General features: G+C 43.3%; 1 protein-coding gene across 2 annotated transcripts in view; it reads right to left on the reverse strand.

Moving 5' to 3' along the window:
• SVEP1 (sushi, von Willebrand factor type A, EGF and pentraxin domain containing 1) overlaps positions 1–24,425 on the reverse strand; it is a 130,927-nt gene that overhangs the window by 10,078 nt on the left and 96,424 nt on the right. For both annotated transcript variants that reach the window (XM_054187053.1, XM_054187052.1), the window contains 11 exons: positions 22,645–22,812; positions 20,059–20,731; positions 15,913–18,692; positions 14,048–14,273; positions 12,815–12,970; positions 10,969–11,032; positions 10,088–10,261; positions 8,935–9,108; positions 6,802–6,975; positions 5,149–5,325; positions 4,119–4,289 (listed from right to left, as the gene is read on the reverse strand). In XM_054187053.1, coding sequence (XP_054043028.1) covers positions 4,119–4,289; positions 5,149–5,325; positions 6,802–6,975; positions 8,935–9,108; positions 10,088–10,261; positions 10,969–11,032; positions 12,815–12,970; positions 14,048–14,273; positions 15,913–18,692; positions 20,059–20,731; positions 22,645–22,812 — 4,937 coding nt within the window. The remainder of the gene's footprint in view (positions 1–4,118; positions 4,290–5,148; positions 5,326–6,801; positions 6,976–8,934; positions 9,109–10,087; positions 10,262–10,968; positions 11,033–12,814; positions 12,971–14,047; positions 14,274–15,912; positions 18,693–20,058; positions 20,732–22,644; positions 22,813–24,425) is intronic.

Genomic DNA, 24,425 nt, shown 5'->3' on the forward strand with positions numbered 1-24,425 from the left:
TTAGTGGTAGTTATGAACAGAGGAAACTCGGTGTGAACTGCTAATTGCATCCTATCTTTAATTAGTTACTAGGTGAGCAAAATACAAGTTTAGGCTTTGAGTGTTTCAGATCTCGTTCAATGTTAGTATTAAATACAAACAGTGGTTTAGCACACTGAAACACCGTTCAGACCTGAGCTCCACTTTGGAAAGAATGCAACTCTTCCCCTGATAGAGCCAAACTTGAGTCACTCTTGCAGCTAAGCCACGCCAAGCTGCAAGCTCCAGCTTGGAGTCTGCTGAAATGAGGCCAAAACTTTTGCCATTTTATTTTTCAGTCTCAAGAGCCTTCCCTTCAAACGTCAGTTGATAATGAGAATGGGAAAAGACCTTAGGCCCTGGCAGGTTCACAGAAGTTGCAATATTTTAACAGGTATTTTGAACAATTTTTGTTGTGAAAATATCTGTGACTACACAGACAGCTTGTCTCTGGGTGCTGACTAAAGCAAAATACTGTGCCAACTAGATTTCCTTTGTGCAATGAAAATTTATGAAAGTTGAATCAAAAACCATTTAAAGCTTTGCATGATCCACGCCACTTAAAACGATACCCCATGAACATACAATGGGATGGAAGGTAAAAAACCATATAAATGATATCCCACGTTAAATTCAAAGGCCATGAAAAATGGTCTCTGAAATCTGTTTTCTCTGTCTCTCTGATAATGGAGAAGATGTGGATATTTCATGAGTTACAGAAATCGCTTTGGATGGCAACTCCATCTTTCTAAGTAATCCAGGATCTCAGGCAGAGATAGGCTTTTCCTGGATTTCTGCCCAGGTCCTGGTTGTGAAACTGAATGAGTAAGTCAGTATCATCCCTAGGTGTGCGCTTGTTATACAACAATTTAGGCAGGCAGTGACTCTGTGTCTGTAGCTGTGGGGATTATTCTTCACTCAACAGACAAGACTAGAGAAAGGCTTAGAGCAGGAAATTAGGCTGGGATCTCATTCTCTTTTTTTGCTACTGTAAAAGCAAGCAGGGCAAATACAGTCCTGATGTGCTGGGGAGAGAATGGGCACAATTAACTGTGACTTCGGTTAGTGGTAGCACATCTCACATCCATGGTATCAATCTTAATCTTTGAGATCCCCTTGTAAATCCATGCCTGATAGTTATCTCCACAGGATACAAAAGCATTACACTGCTGCAAGACAAACATGGGTAAGAAGGGCAAAAAAATAATTTCTGGTATTTGTTCTCAGCTTTGCCAAAAAGCTTTCCTGTGGTTGCAAGTGAATAATTTCCTCCATGCCTCAGTTGCCCTCACATAATTCTCTTGTTTGCTGACAGGGTATGAACTGTTTGGTTGGTAGCTCCACACTGCCCACTCCTGATCAGCAAGATGCAGGCAGAAGCCAAACAGACAATACAGATTTTAGAGCATTTCAGAGAGAAAAAAAACTGGAGTCAGACAAGCTGTGTGCATGTGTGCACACAGTCTGTGGAGTCCTGCAGGTGTTTATGATCGGCAGATCCAGGCTAATACTTCTCACCCCTGAAACTCAGATCAGAATCTGGCCTGCAACCTCTAACCAGCACTGATTCAGGCAAGTGCAGCTGTGGTGAGAGCTCTCCCAAAGCAGCTAACGAAGTCTGCTTTTTAATTATAATATTTACGTTAACTAACCTGTTCAACCGGGCAAGAACGTTTCAAGCAGGCTTAGGACACATTAATAATCAACTCACAGAGCCAAAACCAAGAAATGCAGTATGAATCATTACAAAGAGTGCTTTCATGTCGCTTCTGATGTAGACCACAAAGGCTTGCGTCCTGTAGGCCTTTTGTTAGGCAAATCCCTCAAATGAATTATAAAGCAGTTTTGAAAGATTATTTTGACATGTGTCACAAAAACACAGGTCAGTCCTCTCAGAAACTTCTTTTGTCCTGTTTAGTTCCCCTTTCAGGTGAAAAAAGGGGTGGAAATTGTTATTGCTCTCCCTTAACACACCAAAAGGCAGGCTATTCTGCTTTGTTTTCCTGCAACTACACTCTGATCATCTGTCCACCTCATCAGTTTGTTTTTTGAAATAATTTTTCCTAATGCTTATTTCTCTGGTCAGTCCCAGTAGACTCCATAGTGTTGCAAACAGGATACACGTTTGACAATGCTTTGCAGATCAGCCCTTCCAGGTTGCTAGTAACCAGTGGCAAGACCCTCTTTTAGCAGAAAATTACAGCCCTTGGCATAAAGTGGGGTTCTGTGTAACTAATAAATAAGAATAAAAAGTAAAGCTAGTGATGTTAAAGGGGCAGCTGAAGAATCTGAAGTGTTATAATCTGAAGAGATAATAGCCAAATAATTTTGCTAATGAACTCTAGCTTAGGTAGAGTAGCTATTATGCAGAAATGCCTAGAATTCTGCAGCCAACACGGTTTAGAAAGAAATGACGAGATACTTGTCAAACTTTTCAGAAAGGGCTTGGTGCTTTGGGAGTGTAAATTTCTAACAGGACTTTTGGATACCTCTTGACATCTGAAGAAACTCAGGTGCTTTCACTGTAAAACTCTGCTTGTCTACTTGAGAGGTGATTATTCATGGCAACTGCAAGCCATGGTCACGTAACTGGGAGAAACGCATTTTTCAGGAGCAGCTTTTCTATTCCTGAAACGTTCAGGAGTTAAAAGCCCACTTCTTTGGCTCTGGGTCTCCTCAAAATGATCTACTGATCCATGTTTTTACATGCAATTACAACTACCAGATACATAATTTTAACAGAGTGCCTGCTCTCATAGAGCAGGGCAACTCAGCTTCTCTAGGTCTTAAAATTCATAATATTTTGCTATCAAAATTTATATAAAAAAATTATGAGTGGGCCCTGATTAGTCAGGCTTAGCACAGCATGGAATTCTCCATCTCCAAAGGGCTTCTGACCTAAACAGAAAATAGCCAAGGAGCAAGGAAGTATTGTTGCTTCTATTTTCAACACAGGGAGCTGAAACTTGCAGGAGGAGAGGCAGACCTAACAACTTTGATGATGGCTCTAACGTTCCCAGATGAGTGTTCTGGCACCTCCCCTCTTCTGTGGGAATTCTTGAGCCTAGGGAACGGAGCTGCTTGCAACTGGCCACTAATGTGCCCTAAGCTTTTTCACTTTTACTACATTTCTAAAACAAAATACCTAAGCCTGTTTGTAGTATGGTTGCTGTTACACCAACTGAGATAAGGCTTCAGAATGCAGCTAACTCACTTCTCTACAGCTACCCAGCAGCAGGCGGCTGGTCAAGCTTCTGATATGGAAATGGCAGATGGCAAGGTCTCTTCCATCAAAGCCCTGTGACCCCGGAATCCTTTTGCTACGCCTCATCCTTGGTTTTTACTATATGAAGATCCTTGTATCTGTTTTTATCTGTTTAGTTTATAATCTCTGTTTTGTGTTGGTTTCCCCCATTTTCTGTTCAAAACTTTTTATTTATTTGAATCTTCTGTATAGAGGAATTAATTCTGTAATATAAACAAGTGAATTTTTTAGCTCAACAAACCAAAAAGTGACATTTTGCTGCTGGTATGCCAAGGGTCGAAAGGCTACATTTTGTCTTTGTTATTTTGTTAAAACCATGACTTTTCTGCAGTACTTAGTGTGTATTATTTAGTGAGCTGTATCAACCTATCCTTAAGAATTTTATTGCAAAACAATGTTCAGGAGCTGCCAAGCTCTAAACACAGTGAGAGACACTAGGCACTCATTGGATCACTTTTGCTTTCTGCTGTACTTGATCTTGGACTATGAAAAACTGACTGGCAGTGAGTGTTTATGTGAAACAGCTCAGCATGTCAGAAAGATGACTGGTTCTGTCACTTTCTCACAAAAGATGTGAGGAGGGAAGATCTTAGGTGTGGGATACAACGTTGTAGCAAACAGAACAGTAAGATTAGGAAGGACTAAAGAGAAAAATTGTGGAAGTCCTCTCTTTCACTTGGAAAGAAAGCAATACCCTGCTCTTTACATGCCCTGGGTGAAACTGTGACTGCACTGAAACTAGCAAAAATTTCATTTTCATTTTTATTGCAGCCAGGATGACACCTCCGTGCTTATGGCAAGTTAAGATGTGCTTCTGTTCATAAAAAAGACTTACCTTTGCAGGTAGGTGGTGTTGTCCATGTTCCATTTTCTAAGCAAATGCTCCGCAGGGGCCCCTCCAGCATGTACCCACTGTAGCACGAATAGGTGATCATGTCTCCATACTGATAGAAGCTACCACGAATCAGAGCATTCTCAATGTGAGCTGGGGGGCCGCAAGATATCTCTAAACAAAAGAAATCACCCAGAGGCTGGTGAGCTGCAATGCCTACAGGATACAGTTTCTAACCCTGGACGGCACTGCACAAAAGGATCTGCGAGGTGCCAGAGAGACACCTCTGATGGGAAATCAATAAGCAGGACTTCTTCATGGTGCAGACACTCACAAGGAGAACCAGTGAGCAGGCAGATGGCCAGGAACAGCAGTTTTAGGTAACGCAACAATGGCTATATCCACCATATAGATCAGAAACTTTCAGATGGTCCCAGCCTATACTGACTTTGTAGAGTGAGGTGATGTCGCTGTCTGACAGCAACAATATTCCTTGCCAGAAGCCAAACAGCTTTCAGATATGCCTGCAAAAGGACACTATGCATTCTATCAATGTCAATAAACACAGTAAAAGGCAGCACCTCTCCCTACAACTCTCATCACCCATAATCTCACAGGATCATTCCTGGGATATTTAGGGTATCCAACAAACAATCAAAGCTCAGTGCTTTCAAAAGGTAAATTGAGAATAAAATTACAGTAGGGTATAGTCGATAGAAGAATGAATGCTCTTGGGGCATCAACCCACACAGATATATTCTGGATCCTTTTAAAGAAACAACTCTGTTAGAAAGAAAGAAGAAATAGCTCTTCTGTAGAGCTTCTTAGGTTGCCTTTATGTGCCTGAATCTCTTGGAGTGACCCACCTCTCCAAATGGCAGTAGTAGACAAAAGCTCTCTTCCAGAATAACTGCACCTAGGTGGAGCACTGTGTTGACATGTCTGTGCCGTCATGCTCCTGTGTGACACAGCTGTGATCATCAGCCCTCTAGAAAGTACTAAGCCCCTGCGGAACTGGACCTTGTGTACTTACTTTCACACTTAGCTGTTGCTGGAGTCCAGGTCTCATCAGCCTTACAGGTGATCACAGACTGCCCTTTCAGCTGGTAGCCTTCCCTGCATCTGATGGATACGTTCTGACCAACATAAAAATCCACTTCGGACAGAAGGGCATTCTCTGGGATTACGAAAGGCACAGGACAAGGGTTTGCTGTTTAAAGAAATAGTGTGAGGGAAAAAGGATGGAAGAAGAGAATACTTTAGAGTAGTTTCTGCAAATTTCAAAATCAAGTAATAACAAAAGCAATAGAAATGGATGCTGCACACAACTCCAATGTGTAATTTGATGTAAAGTTATGAGATTTGGGTCATAAAATAATAATAAAAGGTTGGATTCTCTGCTGTCACATGGCTTGCTACCATACTCTACCATACTACCATACCATACATGCCAGTAGAAGATATACTAAGGATTTAAGTGGCAAATATCCTACTTGTTACTATCAAACCATTCTCTCTTGTCCTTCCTGTTTACTATAACCTTACTATAAAAAAGAGCCAGACCTATCCTACTTCTTTTTCTGAGGGGCTGGACCAATAAAGAGCAGCAAAAATCCATGTGTTTGAGTAAAGACTTCATTAGAGTTTAGAATTTCTCTGATAATCTTATTTATTGCTGGCTGTAAGCTTGTTGAGCTATTTTTGCATGCTTTATTGATGTCATCATGAATGTGGAAAAGGTTGGACTCTATATACAGCAGAGACTGATGCCAGTTTCCTGAAACTAAAATCCTATGAGTCCTTTGTAATACAAAAATTAAATGTCCCAGTTAACCACCCTAAGATACAGTGGATCTTAAAATTAGCTACAGACACATACAGCAACAGGGAAGGCTATATAGGGGGTGCATGCACAGCACACATGTGCATAAGGTGCTATTTCACAGAATAATTTATACATCCATTAAGTCCAACCTCCTTCTCAAAGCAGGGCCAACTATAGGTCAGAGGTTGCTCTGGGACTTGACCAACTGAAATTTGAGTATCTCCAAGATGGAGATTTCATGTCCTCTCTGGGTCCTTGTTCCTTCATTTGCCTGCTATGATGGTGAAAAGTTTCTTCAAATACTTAATTGGAATTTCATTTCTTGCAACTTGTGTCCATGCCTCTCATCCTACCACTGTGCACGTCTGAGAAGAGTCTGGCTCTTTTTTCTTTACACACTCCCAATAGTCAATTGTAGACAACAATAACATCCCCCTTTTGCCTTCTCCTCCAAACTTTCCTCTCACCTGATTTCTCACATATCAAGTGCTTGACTATAATTGACTCCATTTTATGTCAGCTTTCCAACTAGAAGGAGTTACGCAGAACACAGCTTGGTCTTTTACTGTCACAAAAATCCACTCAGACAAGTTAATGCTTTAACATGTCTCAGTAACTGCTCCCTTTGTTCCTCTGTAAAAATGGGATACACACCAACAAATCTCCCAACGTAGATCAAACCAATTTTTTAAACTACAGGTGACAAATTCTGCTTATGGTCACTCCAGAAGAAAATTACAGTACATTTCCACAAAGATCTGCAGAAGTTGCTCTCATTTACTGTCAATTTAAATGAAGAGCAGCCTAGCCTTTAGTGCTTACAAACTGAGATCACATTTTCATTACAAAGCAAACACACACGTTTACAGAGAGGCAAGGGATTACTCCATCTTCCATCTCTTGTGCACTCTGCCGCAGGTTCCCCTTCCAAGCTGTATCCCCTCTCACAGAAATATGCTATTGTACTGCCAACTGTATTGTTTTCATAAATCGCCTTCCCATTGAGCAGGGAAACTGGAACTTTGCATCTGGTCTCTGCAAAGGAAGAGCTCTCATTAATTCAGCTTGATATTAGACGTGGACTTCCAACAATTCCTGAATTACTCACACAATACGTTTAAAGTAGCAGCCACAGACTAATAAATCATGAACAGCATTGAGGGAGAGTTCAGTAGCCCTGGGAAGGAAATGTAGCCAAGGTAGGGAAGGAGCTCCTCCCAGTGATGGATAAAAGCCACAGCCACATGTTTTTCAGGTCAGCAAAATGTGGCAGTGCTGGGAAGGAGAGGACACATTTGTGACTTCATGCAGGGGTCAGTGGGGCAGAACATGGAAATGGTTCTTTCTTGCCGCTGACAGATATCCAGAAACTTGCAGCACTTTGTGCCTTCCTTTTCACCTGATAAGAAATACCAGATGAGATGCAGGGTGGCTTTGGTGCAAGATGTTGACACTTATATTAGTAATTGCCCCCTGCAAGATTCTCAGCTGTGTTTCTGAAGCCAGCAGGCAGTCAGTCCAAGTTCGGTTACCACTGCTACACAAGAGACTGTGTTCTGTGTTCCATTTTCCATTTGATTTTCCTAGGTGGTCTCTGTTATGGGATGACTGAAGAATAAAGCTGTGAGACAGACACAAGGCCATCAGGCAAGAGACAGAGAGGAGCTGGTGAAGTGGCTCTGCTCAACCTTGTTCAAGGTCTTCTTGACATCTGTTTGGCACTGCTAGCGTGTGACTTTTCTTAGGTGCCTGGCTAGGTACTAGGGACCTCCTTCTTGATGTGGATGTCCCCTATCAACTTTCCAGGTTGCTACTGTAAGGTCTGCAAAGCATTAGGGCACCGTAGTGCACAGTGATCTGTGCACTGTGTGGGTGCCTAACACTACATCTTATGGTCCCTAGCCCTCATGCAGTTTTTATGGCTCTGGTGACAGGAACCTAATATCTGCCTTGAGAGGAAGATCGTTATCTGTCTTACTTTGGTGAAGCTGCCACAGCATACTGGTTCTCCCTGTGTGCAGTTGGCGGTGGAGACATCAACATATCAACTCCATGTAAGAATGCCAGGAGTAGCTAGGAAAAGCAAGCAGGATGCTGGGTCTGGAGTATAGCTTGGGAGACCTGAGGTATATGCAGCAGGGACAAGAACAGCCTGAAAGGGAGTGCGACAGGAGGAAATGAAGCAGTGTGTTTCTGAGAGGAAAGGAAAAGTGTGAAGCCCAGACTTTGTATTTTCATGGCAAAGAGGCCAGGAATGGAGAACACTCATACTTAAAAGTTAATGATACTGCAATTTAGTAAGCTTCTATATGCATTACATTTTGAACAATCATCCAACAATACTGGCTATCTCTTCAAACTTGGCATCTTAAGTTTTTGTTCTCTTTTTGTGTTGACAGCCTTGTTTCCACCCACTACTGCCCTCTCCATATGACACAGACAGTTCTTGCTCAGATCTCACTCTGCTTTGTGGCATAAACAACAGGACTTACTGAGGGAGCACCTGAAAGCAGTGATTTGCAAAATAGTACACATCATGCATTTGTGGTGTTTTTTCATGTGAGGAGTCTGGCGGTTAAAGGCTGAGTTGTTGAGACTGTTCTTTGGACTCGGGCCCAAAGTTCAGAAAAAGAATACCAACTTAATAATTGACTACAGAAGGCCACTGGGAGAAAAGTCAGTTGTCCTCGCAATCAATCACCATTTGTTAGGGGTTTGATTTTCTGAGATGGCAACTAACCTCATGTCTCATCAAGCTTGTTAAACTGCAGATTAAAACCTTAAGAAAAATAATGCCTAAGCTCTTTTTGGCTCGGTAAAAAGGCAGTGCTCCTTGTGACACATTTCATTTTTCAGGCACCATTTTTAATGCATATTGCAGAATCGTTTCCTGAAAGCAGCTCAATCCCTGGATCCTAAGATATGCATGCATAAGGAAGGAGCTATTGCTTATCTCAGATCAGAATGTGCCATGCCATGAAACCAAAGAGTTACCTTCACACAATGGCAAGGGTTTGCTCCAGCTCCCGTTGGCCAGACATGTGATATTCTGGGGCCCAACAAGATGGTATCCAGAGTTGCACACAAAGGTCACGTTACTTCTGTATGTGCTTCCTGTAGAAATGGCCTCTGCATTTTCAATTGAGGGATGCAGTCCACAAGTAATTCCTAGGAGAGAAGAAAACTTTTTGGTTTTATACAGACAACGAAGGCCATTCTATCTGTTACACACTGTCAGACACCTCTGTTCACACACTGAATTAATGGAAAGATGGGAAGAAAGAAGCTGGGGAGTATTATATGGAGAATGGTTATACAATGCCTGGCCTATCCTCTCTCCTGGGGTTAAGGCTGCAGACACCTGAAAGAGAATGTGCCCAAGTGTATCTGATGGTGTTGCAGGCTACTAGGTGTGTTCAATCAAACAGAGTGATCCAGAATATTTCTTCTGAGCAGGCCAGAGGCTGTATTTGCAGTCTCCTGTGCTCCCTGTAGAGTGGAAGGTGATCTCAAGATATCCTCCAGAAAAATGACAGTAGTTAAGAAGGATCTTGCCCCTGGCATATTGGTCAAAGGTGAGAGGGAAGAATGCAAGGGGTGGGACTACGACATCACCATGAGAAGATGGGAAATGATTTATTGGTAACGACTATAAAATCTTGGCATTTTATTTATAAGCCATATGAAATAAGTCATAAATCCTTTCCATACTCGCACATTTAATCATCCTTCTGCTGCACAGAGAGCCAAGATTTGATCCTAGGGAGCAGAATCTTGATTTCTAGATATATAGAATGGCCAGGATATATTAGCCTTGGCATGGCAGAGAAAAACCACGCAGCACATGATGTCCAAGGCTCTGCACACCACAACGCAAGGCACATCAAATACAGCAGGCCATGCTCCTCCCCTACTGACCTGAGCACAATGCTACACTTGTGCCATTTTAATGTGCCAAAAGGAGCTCCCTTCAGATCAGAGAGGAACTGCCAAGGAGAACTCCTCTGCTGGCTTTTCCTCTGGCTTCTTCTGTTACAGCCCTCCAGCTGGAGGGGGAAAATGGGAGGAAGCCAATAAAAACACTCACTCAGTTTGTTCCCCTACTCTCTTGGAAAACTGCCACCATGTAGTTCCATTTGCTACTTACGCGTGCATGAAGGGGTGGAGGGGCTCCACTTTTTGTCAACGTGGCAAATCCTTCGGCTTGGTCCCTGTAGCTCAAAGCCAGGGTCACAGCTGTAAAAAACCTCACTGCCAAACAGGAACCCCTCTCCTTGAACAGATCCATCTTCTATCATGTCCGGGGGTCCACATGATACTCCTGTAGCATAAAGAATATGTTCCAATCAGACATAAAGCACATGGCCTGTCCTGTTCATAGCTCCTATACAAGTTTTGCTCTGAGAAACAGGGAAAGAACACAGCATTTATCTGGGTATTCACAGATATTTGCCCCAGAGTAGCAGAAGAGTATCATGCTTGGTGCTTCCAGTTCCTGCTGAAAGACAAAATCTATTGTGGCTGTGCTGGCAGGAAGCCTCGGGAAATTCTGCTGTTGCCACTGACAGCCAACAGCTGAAGTCCACGTATTTGTGTAGACAACTCCTATTTCGTCACTGCAGTTAGTGTGCATCAGACATCTCACAGAAGTGAAGTACCTTTGAATGAGCATCTGTAGAGTTACATTTGAGGATGCTGAGTATCCTGGCAACTAATGTTTTCAGAGGTCCTCAGTAACCCCAGAAATCATGACCTCAAGTATCAAAACTATTTAAACTTGGAAGCTGTCTGCACAGCTTTCTTAGGGATACCACAGCAAGGCAGAAAGGTGTAGTGATTTCCTTCACACTATTACCTGCACACACCAACAATTCTGCAACTCCTCCAGAGTTTTATCAGTGGTACTTACCAAAAATTTTTAGAAAAATGCGGACAGTATGAATTATAAAGCAAAATGAACATTAGTGTTTTCTACTGTGTAAAATCAACCTTAACCAACATTAGGTGATAAACTCTGGTGGAACGTACTTCTGCACACCGGCACTGAGCCACTCCAAAGCTTGTCTTCTTGGCAAGTGCGTTCTGCATTACCCTGTGAAGCAAAAGAAAATGCTCAAAGAACAACTTCACTTAGTCAGCTCTTTTCTCCCATCAACTCTAATATCCAGTAAGGCCAGGATGTTTCCCCTCCATGTGCAACCCATGTAAATAGACAATTAAAAGCCACAGCCCAAGTCTACTAGTAGAGTTTAGGGTAGAACTCCCTCCTGCAAAGTGATGGGTATTGTTTATAAACCAACAGTTTGTGGGGCCAGTTAGTGAGTTCTCCTGTCCTTCTCCCTGGAGTATCATCTTTCTTGTCAGTTTTACCACTCTTGTTCCCAGGAATGTGTTTTGATGACAATTTTTCTCCTTCCAGGACTGACTTAAAGGAAATTTAACTCACATTTTTTTCAACAACAGTACAAGCTTGTGTTTTATAAATTTGACCGCATCCCAAAGACTCATTCTTTAAATATGCTTTCTTACATATGGGCTTTACAGCCGGTCTAATAGCCCAGGATTTATTTCTTATTTTATTTCAAGACATGCAGAACAACATCTAAATTTGTCTCTTGAAGTAATGTACTTCCATTACAAAGCAAACCCACTAACAAGGGAAGCTGTTTGACATGAGTGTTGTATGGCATCACATCCAACAGATTCTGCTTCCCAAAGGAAAAAAAAGCAGGACTTCTCTTCAACAGCAGGGAGACAGACCGACACTAGATGGCGAAGCTGGAATACAAAGCTTGGAAGGACTTTTTACTGCATGAAAGCACTGGCTTATTACCTCCAAAAATTACTTGAAACAGCAATTCTACCTGTCTAAATACCAACACACCCCTTCATCCCCAGTGATATTACATATGTGGCAACATAATGCAAATTAAATTTATTGTTACTTAAGCATTCTCTAAACTCTCCTTATTTTTACAGAGTGACTGGGTGAATTCACTCCTGACTGGCTGAATTCACATGCATGAAGTTCTTAACTTATTATTGGTGTTAGGACAGTACAAAGGAAGCACAATACTGCGTTTTGCTTGGTACTCACACAACACTGCGTTAAGACCCAGCCTCTGTCCTGGAGACACCTCACCACCCCATACCTCTGGACATGACTGTGTCCTACTCTGCCATCACCTGGGGATGATGCAGGCCGTGCTGTGCCACAGCAACATACTTTCATTTCCAAATTCACTGCAGCTTTTGAAAACACACCCGAGGCAGCTCTGAATCGGCTAGCCTGGGTCCTGATAACTGGACAGCAGTGCTGCTCCAGAGCGCAGGGGGGATAAGAGCCCAATACTCATAATAAAAACAATGGACAGGAAAGAGCTTTGTTCCCTTATCCATCAGGGAATAAAGGTGCCATTGAACAAATTGGAATCTCTTTGCCTTACTAAACCAAGAAATAGCACTTTCATACCATCTAGCGATGTCATAGAACTGAGGGCAGTGGAGTCTATCACGAGTTTTGAGTCTGAGCTTTGAGTTTGAAAGACACTGAAACCCTATATTTGCAGAGGATGGAAACAACCTTCAGTCAAAAAAACCAAACAACAACACTTAAAGGTAACTGCTGAACATGTATCCCTAACAGCATGCTTATATTTGCTTCAATTATACCCTGAAGTCATTCAAGGACTATCCCAGACATACCAGGAGCATTCTACAGACAATAACAACAACAGCAACAAATGCCCAACTTCTGTGGCAGTTAAGGAAATACATCAATATGGCCCAGACATAACACATTCTCACAGTCATCACTTAACAACTGAAAATGACAACTTAAGGTTTAGAGTGCCAGAGATTTGAGCTTTCTTACTTGTAATTCATAGCCAGAATCACATTTATAAAGAACCACGTCTTTGTAATTGTATTTAGTGCCAACCACAAATCCATGCTCTGGAGACTCTGGGGTCCCACAGGAGACAGGAATGCAGATGTCATCAGAAAACGGTGGCACCCACATGCCACTCTCCTGAAAAATAAATGTAATTAAAAGTGTGAAGTCACCACTTTATATGCTTAATTCATATGTAAATGAAAAAGTTAGTAAAATCATAGTAGAAGCATCCAACGGCTGTGGGTGTACAGATGTGCTTAATGTAATATTATCTGTGCAATCTTTAATAAAAATCTTAAGTAACACTTTTAAGATGTCAACTGTAGCTCAGCTTTGGCAGCAATGTTCAGCTTAGACTTACAAGACAGAAGGAACAAAAAGTAAATGGGGAAATACAAGCTTGAAAAAGCCAGTTCGCTTGTACAAGGTCACCTAATAGCTCAGGGAACACACCAGGAGAACGAAAACTACAGCTGCCTGATTCCATGTTCTGTATTTCTCTCCTGGCTGAATGTCTAACACCATGACTAAGTGCTTCAGCTGCCTTCCCAGACTCTCTATGGGAAGTCTGGTACCTGAAGTGACGCTCATCAAACACATCTACTCCTACCTCCATAGATCTTTGAAGCAGCAAAATAGGGGGAAAACCTTTCCTTATGGAGTGCTGATTCTACAAAAACACACGTGCTCAGCTTTTCTCATATGAGCGGACTTTAAAGACTCTATTTACAAGCTTAAATCAAGGTTGTCCACAGCTAACGCGACAAGAGGTTACTAGCAGAACTGATGAGGATGTTTGCTTTTCAACAAACAGAGGATTCACATTTCTACAGCTGCGCAGTGGATTACAATCTGTGCTGCCTGTTATTCTGGAGAAAAAGAGCTCTGCACACAGCCCTCAAAATACATTAGAAATCTTGGACATAATTTTTTTAAAATATCAGACACGATTTATTCCCTGAAATGTAATAAAAGGAATTAGCATTAGTTTTTGATGGAAGAAGAAATCGGTGATTTCTAGTTCTGAAAGTTTAGACATGGAAAACTAGTAATTGCTCTTACCAGGCAACAAGGAAGCCTATTATATTTTGCAGGACATGGTTTAAATTTTTCTGTTGTGTGCAATTAAGGGCCAAAAGCTAACAAGGGCATGAGGAGGACTCCTGAATTCAACAAAGCCAGCAAAATAAAACAGTGCAAATAATACTATACCTTGCACGTAGATATGCTTGGCCCCACCAGACTATAGCCTTCTACACATGACAAAGTGATGTTTGTGTTCATAGTGAAGTTGTCCCCAAGTACGATTACATGGGTGATATTTCCTGGGAGGGGACACTTTCTAGGGCAACAGGAAATACTTTGAGGAGACCACTGTCCATCTTCCCGGCAAATGCATACATCCACCTCTGTCACCATTGTGTAGCCTTCCAGGCATCTGCAACACAGCATGAAGACCTGACCACACAGACACAGCTAGGGATGAGCTAACCCATAAATTACAAAGTCAGACAGCGATTTTTCAGCCTCAGTTGTTCATAAACACACTTTGGGATTTCTCTATTATTTCAGAATATTTTGGGTTGGAAGGGACCTTTAAAGGCCATCTAGTCCAACCCCCCTGCAGTAAACAGGGACATCTTTAACTAGATCAGATTGCCCAGAGCCTCATCAAGCCTGGCCTTGAATGTCTCCAGGGATGGGGCCTCCACCACCTCTCAGGGCAACCTGTGCCAGTGTCTCACCACCCTCACTGGAAAGAACTTCTTCCTAATGTCTAATCTAAACCTACCCTGCTCTAGTTTAAAACCATTGCCCCTCGTCCTGTCGCTACATGCCCTTGCAAACAGCCCCTCCCCAGCTTTCCTGTGGGCCCCCTTCAGGTACTGGAAGGGGCTCTAAGGTCTCCCCGGAGCCTTCTCTTCTCCAGGCTGAACAACCCCAACTCTCTCAGCCTGTCCTCATAGCAGAGATGCTCCTGCCCTGGAGCAAGCTGGTCTTGCAAGAAGCAAGCCTGGACTAAGTTTATTCTGCTGCAAGAGCTGGAAGCTTCAGACTTCATCTCCAGCTGCTTCATGCTGCCGCAGCACCTCAATGGAAAGTGAGTGGGTGGCTTTAGTGCTTGGAGTGTACTGAATGCCTTATGCAGTTCCTGCACTGCCCCTCCCTTTGCAAGGAGGGCTTGCAAAGGGAGCACCAAGCAATACTAAAGATGATCTTGATTTCTTCCAAGAATAAACCAAGCTTTAGGCTGACCTCAGGCCATTTGCTTAGACATTGAAGGCTGATTCGTTCAGTTCCACGAGGTGCTTCACCAAGAGCAACTCAATTGGCTTGCACAAGTGGGTTCACTTGTAGAAAGGCAGACACAAGCACCGCCTCCACCTTGTTAAGAATGGATGGAAATGACTGATACTGTTAAATTCATCCACGTGCAATCTCCCAGTTCTTGTCCCATAGTATTATTATATGCTTTTACTACCAAAAATCACCACCCCTTCTGCCAAGGAATTCCTCCCCTTGGAGAAAGAGATCAGCAGTGTGCACACTTCAGGAAACTAACAAACCCCTCTTTCTCTCATATCTGACAAAGGAGTAACTTTGCATCAGCAACACTTGCTGAAAGTGTGGTGTTGCAGTACAGAAAATGGCATTAGAGAGATCGGCCCGTCTGTATTACGACAGGCACCTGAAGCAGGAGGAAGACTAAATGGGATGCCAAAAGGGGAGAAAAATTGCACATCCTGCTGACTGTTGCTGCCACCTGCTAAGAAAACCTGAATGTCCAGACCAGTGTTTCAGAGGAGGAGAAAAGGAATGCAAAGGGGAATGGGAAATTAAAGGTGGTGGTGGAGGGCAGCCCAACAGGCTGAAATAACTTGCTGGCATTTCGACAGTGGTCCAATTAATACTTCATATGTGCCCCCCATGCGTGGGCTTCATCAATCTGAGCATGTGATAGGGCATAACTTTTCTTCTAGGTCTTTTAAAAACTTGCACTAACCTAGGGTGCATAAACCTTCCATTTTCATTCCTTCAGAGATTTTATGGAAACAGAATGGCAGCAGCATTCTTACCTGTACTGGACCTTGCTCCCATAGGTGTAAGTGTTCCCAAGAACCTCAGCATTTGGGACAGAAGGTGGTGGTCCACAGCTTAACAGCTCACAGCTTGGGTATGGTTCCTTCCAGACACCAGTCTCCACACAAGTCAGTTCTGGACTCCCCGACATGACAAAACCTGTCAAGCAGGTATAGATGATGGTGTTCTCATCTGCAGAGCTGCTCCCATTAATAAATGTGTTGGGGATGATGGGTGGAGAGCCACAGGAAATTTGCCCACAGCGAGGAAACCCAGAACTCCACTTGCCAGCTGCCTCACAGGTGACTTCAGAAGGCCCCAGCAGTTTGAAGCCCTCCAAACATTGAAACTGGGCACTTTTACCACAGCTGAAATCTGTACCAAGAACGACTCCATTCTGAATCTGTGGTGTAGGACACAGACAGGGTAGGCAAGATGGAAGGCTTCCACTCCAGGAGCCATTGGACAAACATTGCCGCAAAGGATTGCCATGCAGCTCATAACCAGGGAAGCATACGTACTGAGCAAATTCCCCATAGGTAAAGCCTGAGCCATTCAGATATCCATGGGAGATGTCTTCAGGAGGTCCACAAATGACTGGCTCACAGTGTGGAGCTTCTGAATCCCAGGTACCATCACTCTGACAGGTAAGTGTAGACACTCCTTGCAGGCTATATCCTTTGTTGCAGTGATAGTGCACTTCTTTCTTAAAGCCAAAATCTGAGCCACTAGTTCTCCCATTGGGAAGAGGCAGCGGCACAGGACAGGTCACCGGTTTGCAGACGGGAGCAATTCCACTCCAGCTTCCATTTGCAAGGCAGACTCTATTCCTGTCACCATCTAACAGGAAACCTTCGTTGCAGCTGTACTCTGTACGGCTCTGGAATGTGTACTCCTCTCCAGTCACCTGACCATTTTCCAAAACTGGTGGTGGGCTGCAGGAAACAGGAATGCAAATTGGTTCACTGCCATCCCATTTCTGGTTCTCTTGGCATGTCCTCTCTGTGGGGCCATTTAACTGGTATCCAGGATCACACTCATAGTACACAACACTCCCATACGTGTAGTTTCCTCCTCTTATGTTCCCATTCATAAGCTGGGCAGGTAAATTGCACGTTATTGCTTTGCAGTATGGAGCAGTGCTACTCCACTGCCGACTTGGCAAACATAGTCGTGTGTCAGAGCCAACAAGCATGAACCCTGGTTTACAGGTGTACTGCACCGCGCTGCCGAGTGTGTTCTCAGTGAAATGTAAAAAACCGTTCTCTGGGGGTGATAGCAAGGTGCACTCTATTGAAATGCAGGTGGGGGCAGTGCCGTTCCAAGCCCCGTCTTCTTGGCAAGCCAGAACAGGGTTTCCCAGCAGCTCGTAGCCAGAATAGCATGTGTATAAAATGATAGTTCCAAATAAGAAAGTGGTGAGCTGCATTGCACTGTCTTCCTTCAAGGAACTTTTGAAGTGTTTCAAATTGTCAGCCAGTAACATATGCAAAAGAGAGGGACCCTCTGTAATACTCTCCTGGTCAGAACGTCTTTCCCCATGTCTCACCTGCACGTATTCCCCAAAGTCAATGTGAGGAGGTAGACCACAGTCTGTTGGGAGGCAGGTTGGTGTGGAGCTAGACCAGCCCGATTCTTCACAGGTCTGCATGGCAAGGCCAGACAGCTGGAAGCCTGGCACACAGCTGTAAATGACCATGGCCCCATAGCTATAATCTGCACCCTCCACAAAGCCATTCTCGATGGGCTGAGGGGGCTGGCAATTTATGGCTTTGCAGGAGGGAACCTCTGTACTCCACTCCCCCGTCTCTAAGCATCTCAGCGTTTCCTCCCCTTGGAGCTGAAAACCCCTGTCACAGGAATACCGAACAGTCTGCCCATAATGGAAGTTTGTGAATGAGTATTTGCCATTGAGGATCTTCTTGGGCCTTGGGCATTGAATAGGTTTGCAAGCTGGCCTTCCTCCAAGCCACTGGCCATCTTCTCCACAGAGGATAGTAGTGTTCCCCACCAGTTCAAAGCCTGGTTTACATGTATAGAGGGCTGTGCTAAGAAAGGTGAGGCCCTGCACATCAACAATGCCATTCTGAATTTCTTCTGGTTGGGGGCATTCCACAGGAATGCATTCTGGCAAAGGCAAGCTCCATAAGCCATCAGCCTGACACCTGATGGTAGACTCACCCTTCAGTAAAAACCCATCCACGCAGATGTATTTCACAGTGCTACCAAAATGAAGGGATGAAGTCAGGGGGTCACCAAAAGGGATGTATGGAGGTGCAGGACACTGTACAACCTTGCAGAAGGGAAAAGAATCATTCCACTGTTGGGAGGGCAAGCATTTCAGTACAGAGGAGCCATGCAGAACATAACCCTCCTTGCAGGAGAACTGTACAACACCGACTTGGTAAGTCACTTCCTTCAAGACCAGCTGGTTTTCTGTCAAGGGTGGTTCTGGACATTTTGTTGGCACACACTTCGGGCTTTGCTTTTTGCTCCACTTCCCAGACTTCTGACATGTCCAAGAAACATCTCCAGTCAGCTCATAGCCTTCATCACAGAAAAACTCAACTTTGGAGCCCGTATCAAAAGTTTCTCCCTTGGAGTAGCCATGCTGGATGGGTGGTGGTTTTCCACAGCTGAGGGGAACACAGTTAGGAGGTGATTCACTGTACCACTGCCGATTGGCTTGGCAGATAAACACTGAGCTCCCAACCAGCTGGTAGCCAGGCTCACAGTGATAATTTGCCTGATTCTCAAAGAAGCGTCCAGTTGTTTCCTGCAAAACAGGTAAGAGGGAGACATATCTGAAATAAAAATGTGTGACTGGCACAATAGGAGGCTGATTTAATTTCTTGTGTTCTCTTGGTCTAGCTTCTAGCTGAATCCCAGACAGCAATAAAGGCTGTCTGCAAAGAAATGAATGCAAATAACTGATACAGAATGTCTTGCCTCAAATGATGCAGTCTGCTGTCATGAAATCTGAGAACACCATCAAAAGCAAACAGAAAATTCAAGCCTTAAAAGGTAAATGCTAGAAAATATTTCCTCTGCTTTCCCCCTTCCTGACCCATGAGGCCAAAAAATGTGTAGACAGGAAGACAGAAAAGAAATGAGTCAGGAGAAGCTGCCATAAAATGGCCTATTGTTGTTATGATTCTTTAGCTTACAGGCGTATTCAAGGCTGGAGCCTTCAGATGTACTACTACTAGGAGACATTTATTAGTGCCCCATATGCAGCTGCAGGGTCTTGAGCAGGCTGAGCTCTGACAGAGGTACTAAAAAATGTCTCTAACTGGAAGGAATATGTGGACAAGTTATCCTACTTAAGGAAGACAATACAGAGTGATATGTATTAATTAGAGAATGTATCTGTGTGGGAGTCTGAAGAGGAATTGTTGCTGGAAGCCCATGTAGGAACCGCAATGCAATCCCCTACCAATTTTTTAGCAAATGCAGATTCCCCGGTGGCTAGATTTAAGGAAGGAGGGGGGATGTTCGGAAGAAAAATGCTTTAAAAATTCAAAGCTGAATCTTTACAATAGTTTTTTTGATCCTCCTTACCACAATATTACCCTTGTGCATCAAAGCACAACACAGGTTAAGTAGTTCTTACAGGTTTGTGCTGCCACGAGGAGATTTTTAACTTCAGGCGTTGTTGCAATGTAATTTCATAAGGAAAGGGAAGTTCTGACTTCATAAAAAAGTGTGCTTGCATCGAAAAGAGAGAAATTATCCCGAGGTGATTTACCTATTGCAAATCAGTTTTTTTTTCATAGCAATGAAAAGACCAAGGCTTGTGAACGGGCAACAGTACTTTGAATGTCTCCAGATGGCTTTGGAAAACCACCCACGGACCAAACAAATGAAGAGTAAGACATCAAGGACATCAACTGATTGTCATATGGCATCTTGAGTCTCCTAAATGAAAACCCACTTTAAGATAGGTAGTCCCATGGAAGTGTCCATGATGTGATTCTGCTGCAAATTCACCCGTTCTTCCCTTTGGTTATTACATTCAGTTATGTGCTTCCTCAATTTTAACAGGAGAGCAAAACAGAAGAAAGAAAACCCCAACAGCAGAAATTGTGAAGACATATTCAATTTGCTATGGTATGAGGCAGATGAGAAAACTCATTCTGTACCTTAATAAAGCCATTCTCAAGCTGCGGTGGTTCTCCACAGGACACTGGGTGGCATGTGGGTAAACTGCCACTCCAGTTGCCAGTGGCCTCACAGGTCCGCTTCTTCTGTCCCTTGATGTAGAACCCCTTGTTGCAGCTGTAAGCCACCACTGCTCCGAAGCTGTAGTTGGCCCCGCTGGCATAGCCATTGCTAATGTGGGGAGGCTCTCCGCAGCGAACAGGGATGCACTGGATGCTCAAAGGAGAAGGATTCCACTGTCCCCCTCGAAGGCACTCAATCTTGGCTGACGTGTTCAGAACAAAACCTTCCATGCACTTGAAACTCACGATGGAGCCAGCTACAAACCTGGCTTTACTAACGGACTCCAGGATGCTGTATGAGACAGTGGATGGCTTTTCACAGAAATCAGCTATGCAGTGGGGCATCTCCCTGCCCTCTGGAGGCACCCACTTCCCTTCTGCATTACAAAGCAGCTGAGAGTTATCAGCCAAGCTGTAGCCATCTGAGCAGAAGTAATAAGCTATATCACCAAAGAGGCGGTGGCCACTCTCTGGTGATGCATTTTCCACATGGGGTGGTTCATCACAGGATACTGCCAGGCACTGCTGGTGGCTCACACTCCACTCGCCGCTGGCTAAGCACTCTATGGCTGCAGGGCCAACTAAAGTGTAACTGTGGATAAGGAAACCACACAAGAAGTCAAAAAGACAAGCATTGTCAAATGCTACCTATAGTTTCCTGAAGCCCTTGCAGTACAAGCTTGCTTGCTAGCACCCAGGAAGAACAGGATCCTTTACAAAAGCTATGATCAACTTCAAAAGGAAAATCTTAAAGCCTACATGTCCACAGGTGAGGTATCACAATGAGGGATATCCTAGCACACCCTGAGTACGTTGCTTCTCTCTCATCTGTCCATCTGACAACCATTCCTGAACTTCCATTTTGGTTGAAACTACTACAACAAATCTAGTATTGTGCTGCGACAGTCCATACAATCTTCAAAGAAACTATCTGACCGAGAAATTCTTCTCCTTTAGCAGAACTGAATGGAGAAGAAAGAGATGAAAAGCCCATAAAGGCCTTTTAGTTCCCGTATCAGTCCTATCAATCTCTTTTCACACTTGCAAGCAATGAGAAACTCCTTAGTGAGCTACCCTGAGATGCCCTTGCCAGTAATGCACATAGCAATTTTGCAACAAAAAACCACTGTAAAAATTGTTATGAAACCCAATAAAAAAATTAATGATGAGTAGAAATAGAAAAAATCTTTTACAATGAAATTCTACCACATGATTACTGACAGTGTAGTTGTATTTCTCTATTCTGTCTATGCGATGCAATGATAGGCATCCCATGCTGCTTACCACCCCACTTAAAGCCCTGCTGCTTAAACATGCAACAGGATAGTGACAGTACCTGTGGCTATCTTCTTCCTCAGTTTTGAAATCTCTGTGGTGTGCACTCACAGAACGCAAAGAAACAGTAACTACTACAAGTTCCCAGTGACTCTTTCCAGCTGGATGCTGGAAACTAGTTGTTCAGATTTTGATGGCAATGTCTGTAAAAGTCATGTTTGCAGGATTTGTTTCCAAAGCCTCATTACTGGACTCCAGAAAAATAACATATTATGTGTCAATGTTTAATGTGATCCACTCTATTCATTGCCACAGACAGCTGCGACCCTCTTTAAATGGTGCTATTCTATCCCATTTAAAATGCCTGCACAGGGAAAAGAAGCAGCTTTTTAAATCAAAATACAATCAAGAAAACAGAATATGGATGCTTTGCTTCAATTATGTTTCAAATCATATTTCAAAGTCAGTTTATAAGAGAAATGCTTGTTTATCAATCTAACTTTTTACAACAAGAAGGAGGACAAAATCCTCAAGTTATTTAGGGACTGACCTGACAAAAGCTCTGCATACCTGCTCTGCCTTGTCGACAGAACAGTTTGAAGAAATTCAATGGAACTGCTCTTTACAGGCTGTAAAGATAAGCATGTTCAAAGGTTCTTGCAGGATCAGAGTCCAGCATTATATTCATACTTGACACCACCAAATGGAGCCCCATCTTTGAGGAAATTTGGTCTGAAAAGGTGACTACACTGAGTAGGTGGAAATCAAAGAAAAATAATGGACTTCAATAAATGAGGATTCAAGAGTTTTAAGGAAGCAGAATTTAGAACACCAGAACAGACAATTCTCGGAACATACCAAACAGCTTCCTTACAGCCTGAGGAGACACAGGGAATTCTTTACGATCAGGGCCTTGAGTTTACCACAGAAGTACTAGTTCTGGAGTAACTCCAATGGAGAGGGCTTCCCATTGAATTAGTCTATCATTCCCCATGACTCCTCTCCATTCTCCTCTTCCACAGCGTATTCAGGTGCTGTGAAAGCATTTTAAGAAATGCCTATGTGTCCTGTACTAACTTCACAGCCCCCAAAAAATTCTCAATCACATTTAATTTCCAGAGAGTTAAGACAGAAGCAGTAAAAATGGATTAGCATGCAGTTATAAAGGACTTGTGAAGCAGTGCACCAGTTTTACTCATCCTATTAGTCCAGTAATGCTAATCTACATACCCTTCCTTACACGTGTAAGATACCGTGTTTCCAAAAGTAAAGTTATTTCCAGTGATGACCGCATCTTTGATGGCAGGAGGGGATCCACAAGAGACAATGTTGCAAGCTGGAGGTGTGCTGTTCCAGTTTCCTGAAGATGCACAGACAAGTACAGAAGGTCCCTGAAGGCTGAGACATAAAGATCATTATTAAGGCTGCCATTTCAGTCCAGGTGAGGAACAGAGAGGGAGAGAGGTGCTTTGCTTCTCACTGACTTCCTTGCCCCAGTGAAACCAAGGGGAGGGATTCTCTCACTGACTTCGGTAGAGGTCAGAATCTCACCCTCTGTTCATGAAAAAGCACTCTGATGCTGTCAAAAAAGCTGGTCTTCAGATTATTTTGAAGAGAGAGCTGGTGGAATTCATGTGGGGCCTCAGTGCACTGTGCAGACAAACACATAACTTCTGCTGTAGCTTTCCCCATCTTTGAGACACAAAAGAAAGTCATGGCGTACTAAAATATTTATTTAAGCTTAAAGATTTACTTGTATGCCATCAACACCATGCCGATCTTGAGACTTGCAACTGGGCCTCAGTTCAAGACCTGATTCACTCAAGGACTTAAACACTATCTTCACTCAGAAAACTGAAGGAAATGCTCCAGTTCAGGTTTGTTTCCTTCAGGTGGTAAAGGATTTTGCTTGAGTGAACGGGCCACATGCATTTGAAGTTAATGGTATTTTTTGGCTTCCTTAGCTGCGGAAACAGCAATGCTTTGATACCAGAGGTGTGACTCAGTTGTTTAAGCAGAGGTATTCAACACCACCCTGAGATGCCCTGCGTGAATCCCATGGCCTCCAGCTGCTATGTCACCTGGCTATGGATTCCCCATAATCCCATGTCATATCTGAGAGCCCTACACAGGTGTGTCTGATTCTCTACAATTTCATCTCAAATAGCATTAGAACCCCATGTTCAGTTGACTGAAATGAGCTCAGGGGTTAATGGAAGAGAACACTGAACTATAAAGCTCTTACAGATACGGCACAGGCCCTTGTCAGGGCAGTGGGCTCTGCCTACCTGTGGCAATATGTTTAAGACAAAAAGCATGTAAGAGGTGCTTGAAGGAGGAGACTGGGTCCACATTTAGGTCCGGACATACTGCATAAAAGGGATATTGTTTGGGAGGACTTCCCCTGGCGTGGTGACCTCAGGAAACAGGACTTCTCTCACCAGGCTACACAGGTAAAGGGAAAAAGTCACAAGTGATGTGGCATTTGCTGCCTATATGTCCTAAGTCTATGGTCAAAAACATCAGTGACATCGGTAAAAACAGTGCCTGGTTTAGTGGGGTCCAGATAAGCCCACACTGTGGATCTATGACTTAACACTACACTGGGCTGCAGCTGAGGTAACCATTTGTATTAACATAATTAAAACATTCACAAGATGAGCACACCTCACCTACCTGCCTGCATCTAGACATGGGAATGCTTGTAGCAGGAAAATACAGAAAAAATTCAGACCTAAACAGGTCCATATGAGATCGCATATGTCAGAGCAGATCTGCTAGAGGTACAAGAAGACATCGGGAGAGGCAGCAACTTGTACTAAAAGCCACATCCTTGGACATAGGTTACTGTATTATTTTTAAATTGCAGCATATTAAAAATGTATTTTCAATATAATTGCTTACAAACGTAAAACAGAATAAAACCCTAGAATAAATTACTACAAAGAGTTCAAGGAGTAAATGAGTAACTTCCAGAAGGTTCTTGCACCATAGGCATTGTAAAACAATAG

This window comes from Rissa tridactyla, chromosome Z (assembly GCF_028500815.1).
Source record: "Rissa tridactyla isolate bRisTri1 chromosome Z, bRisTri1.patW.cur.20221130, whole genome shotgun sequence".
Lineage (NCBI taxonomy): Eukaryota > Metazoa > Chordata > Aves > Charadriiformes > Laridae > Rissa > Rissa tridactyla.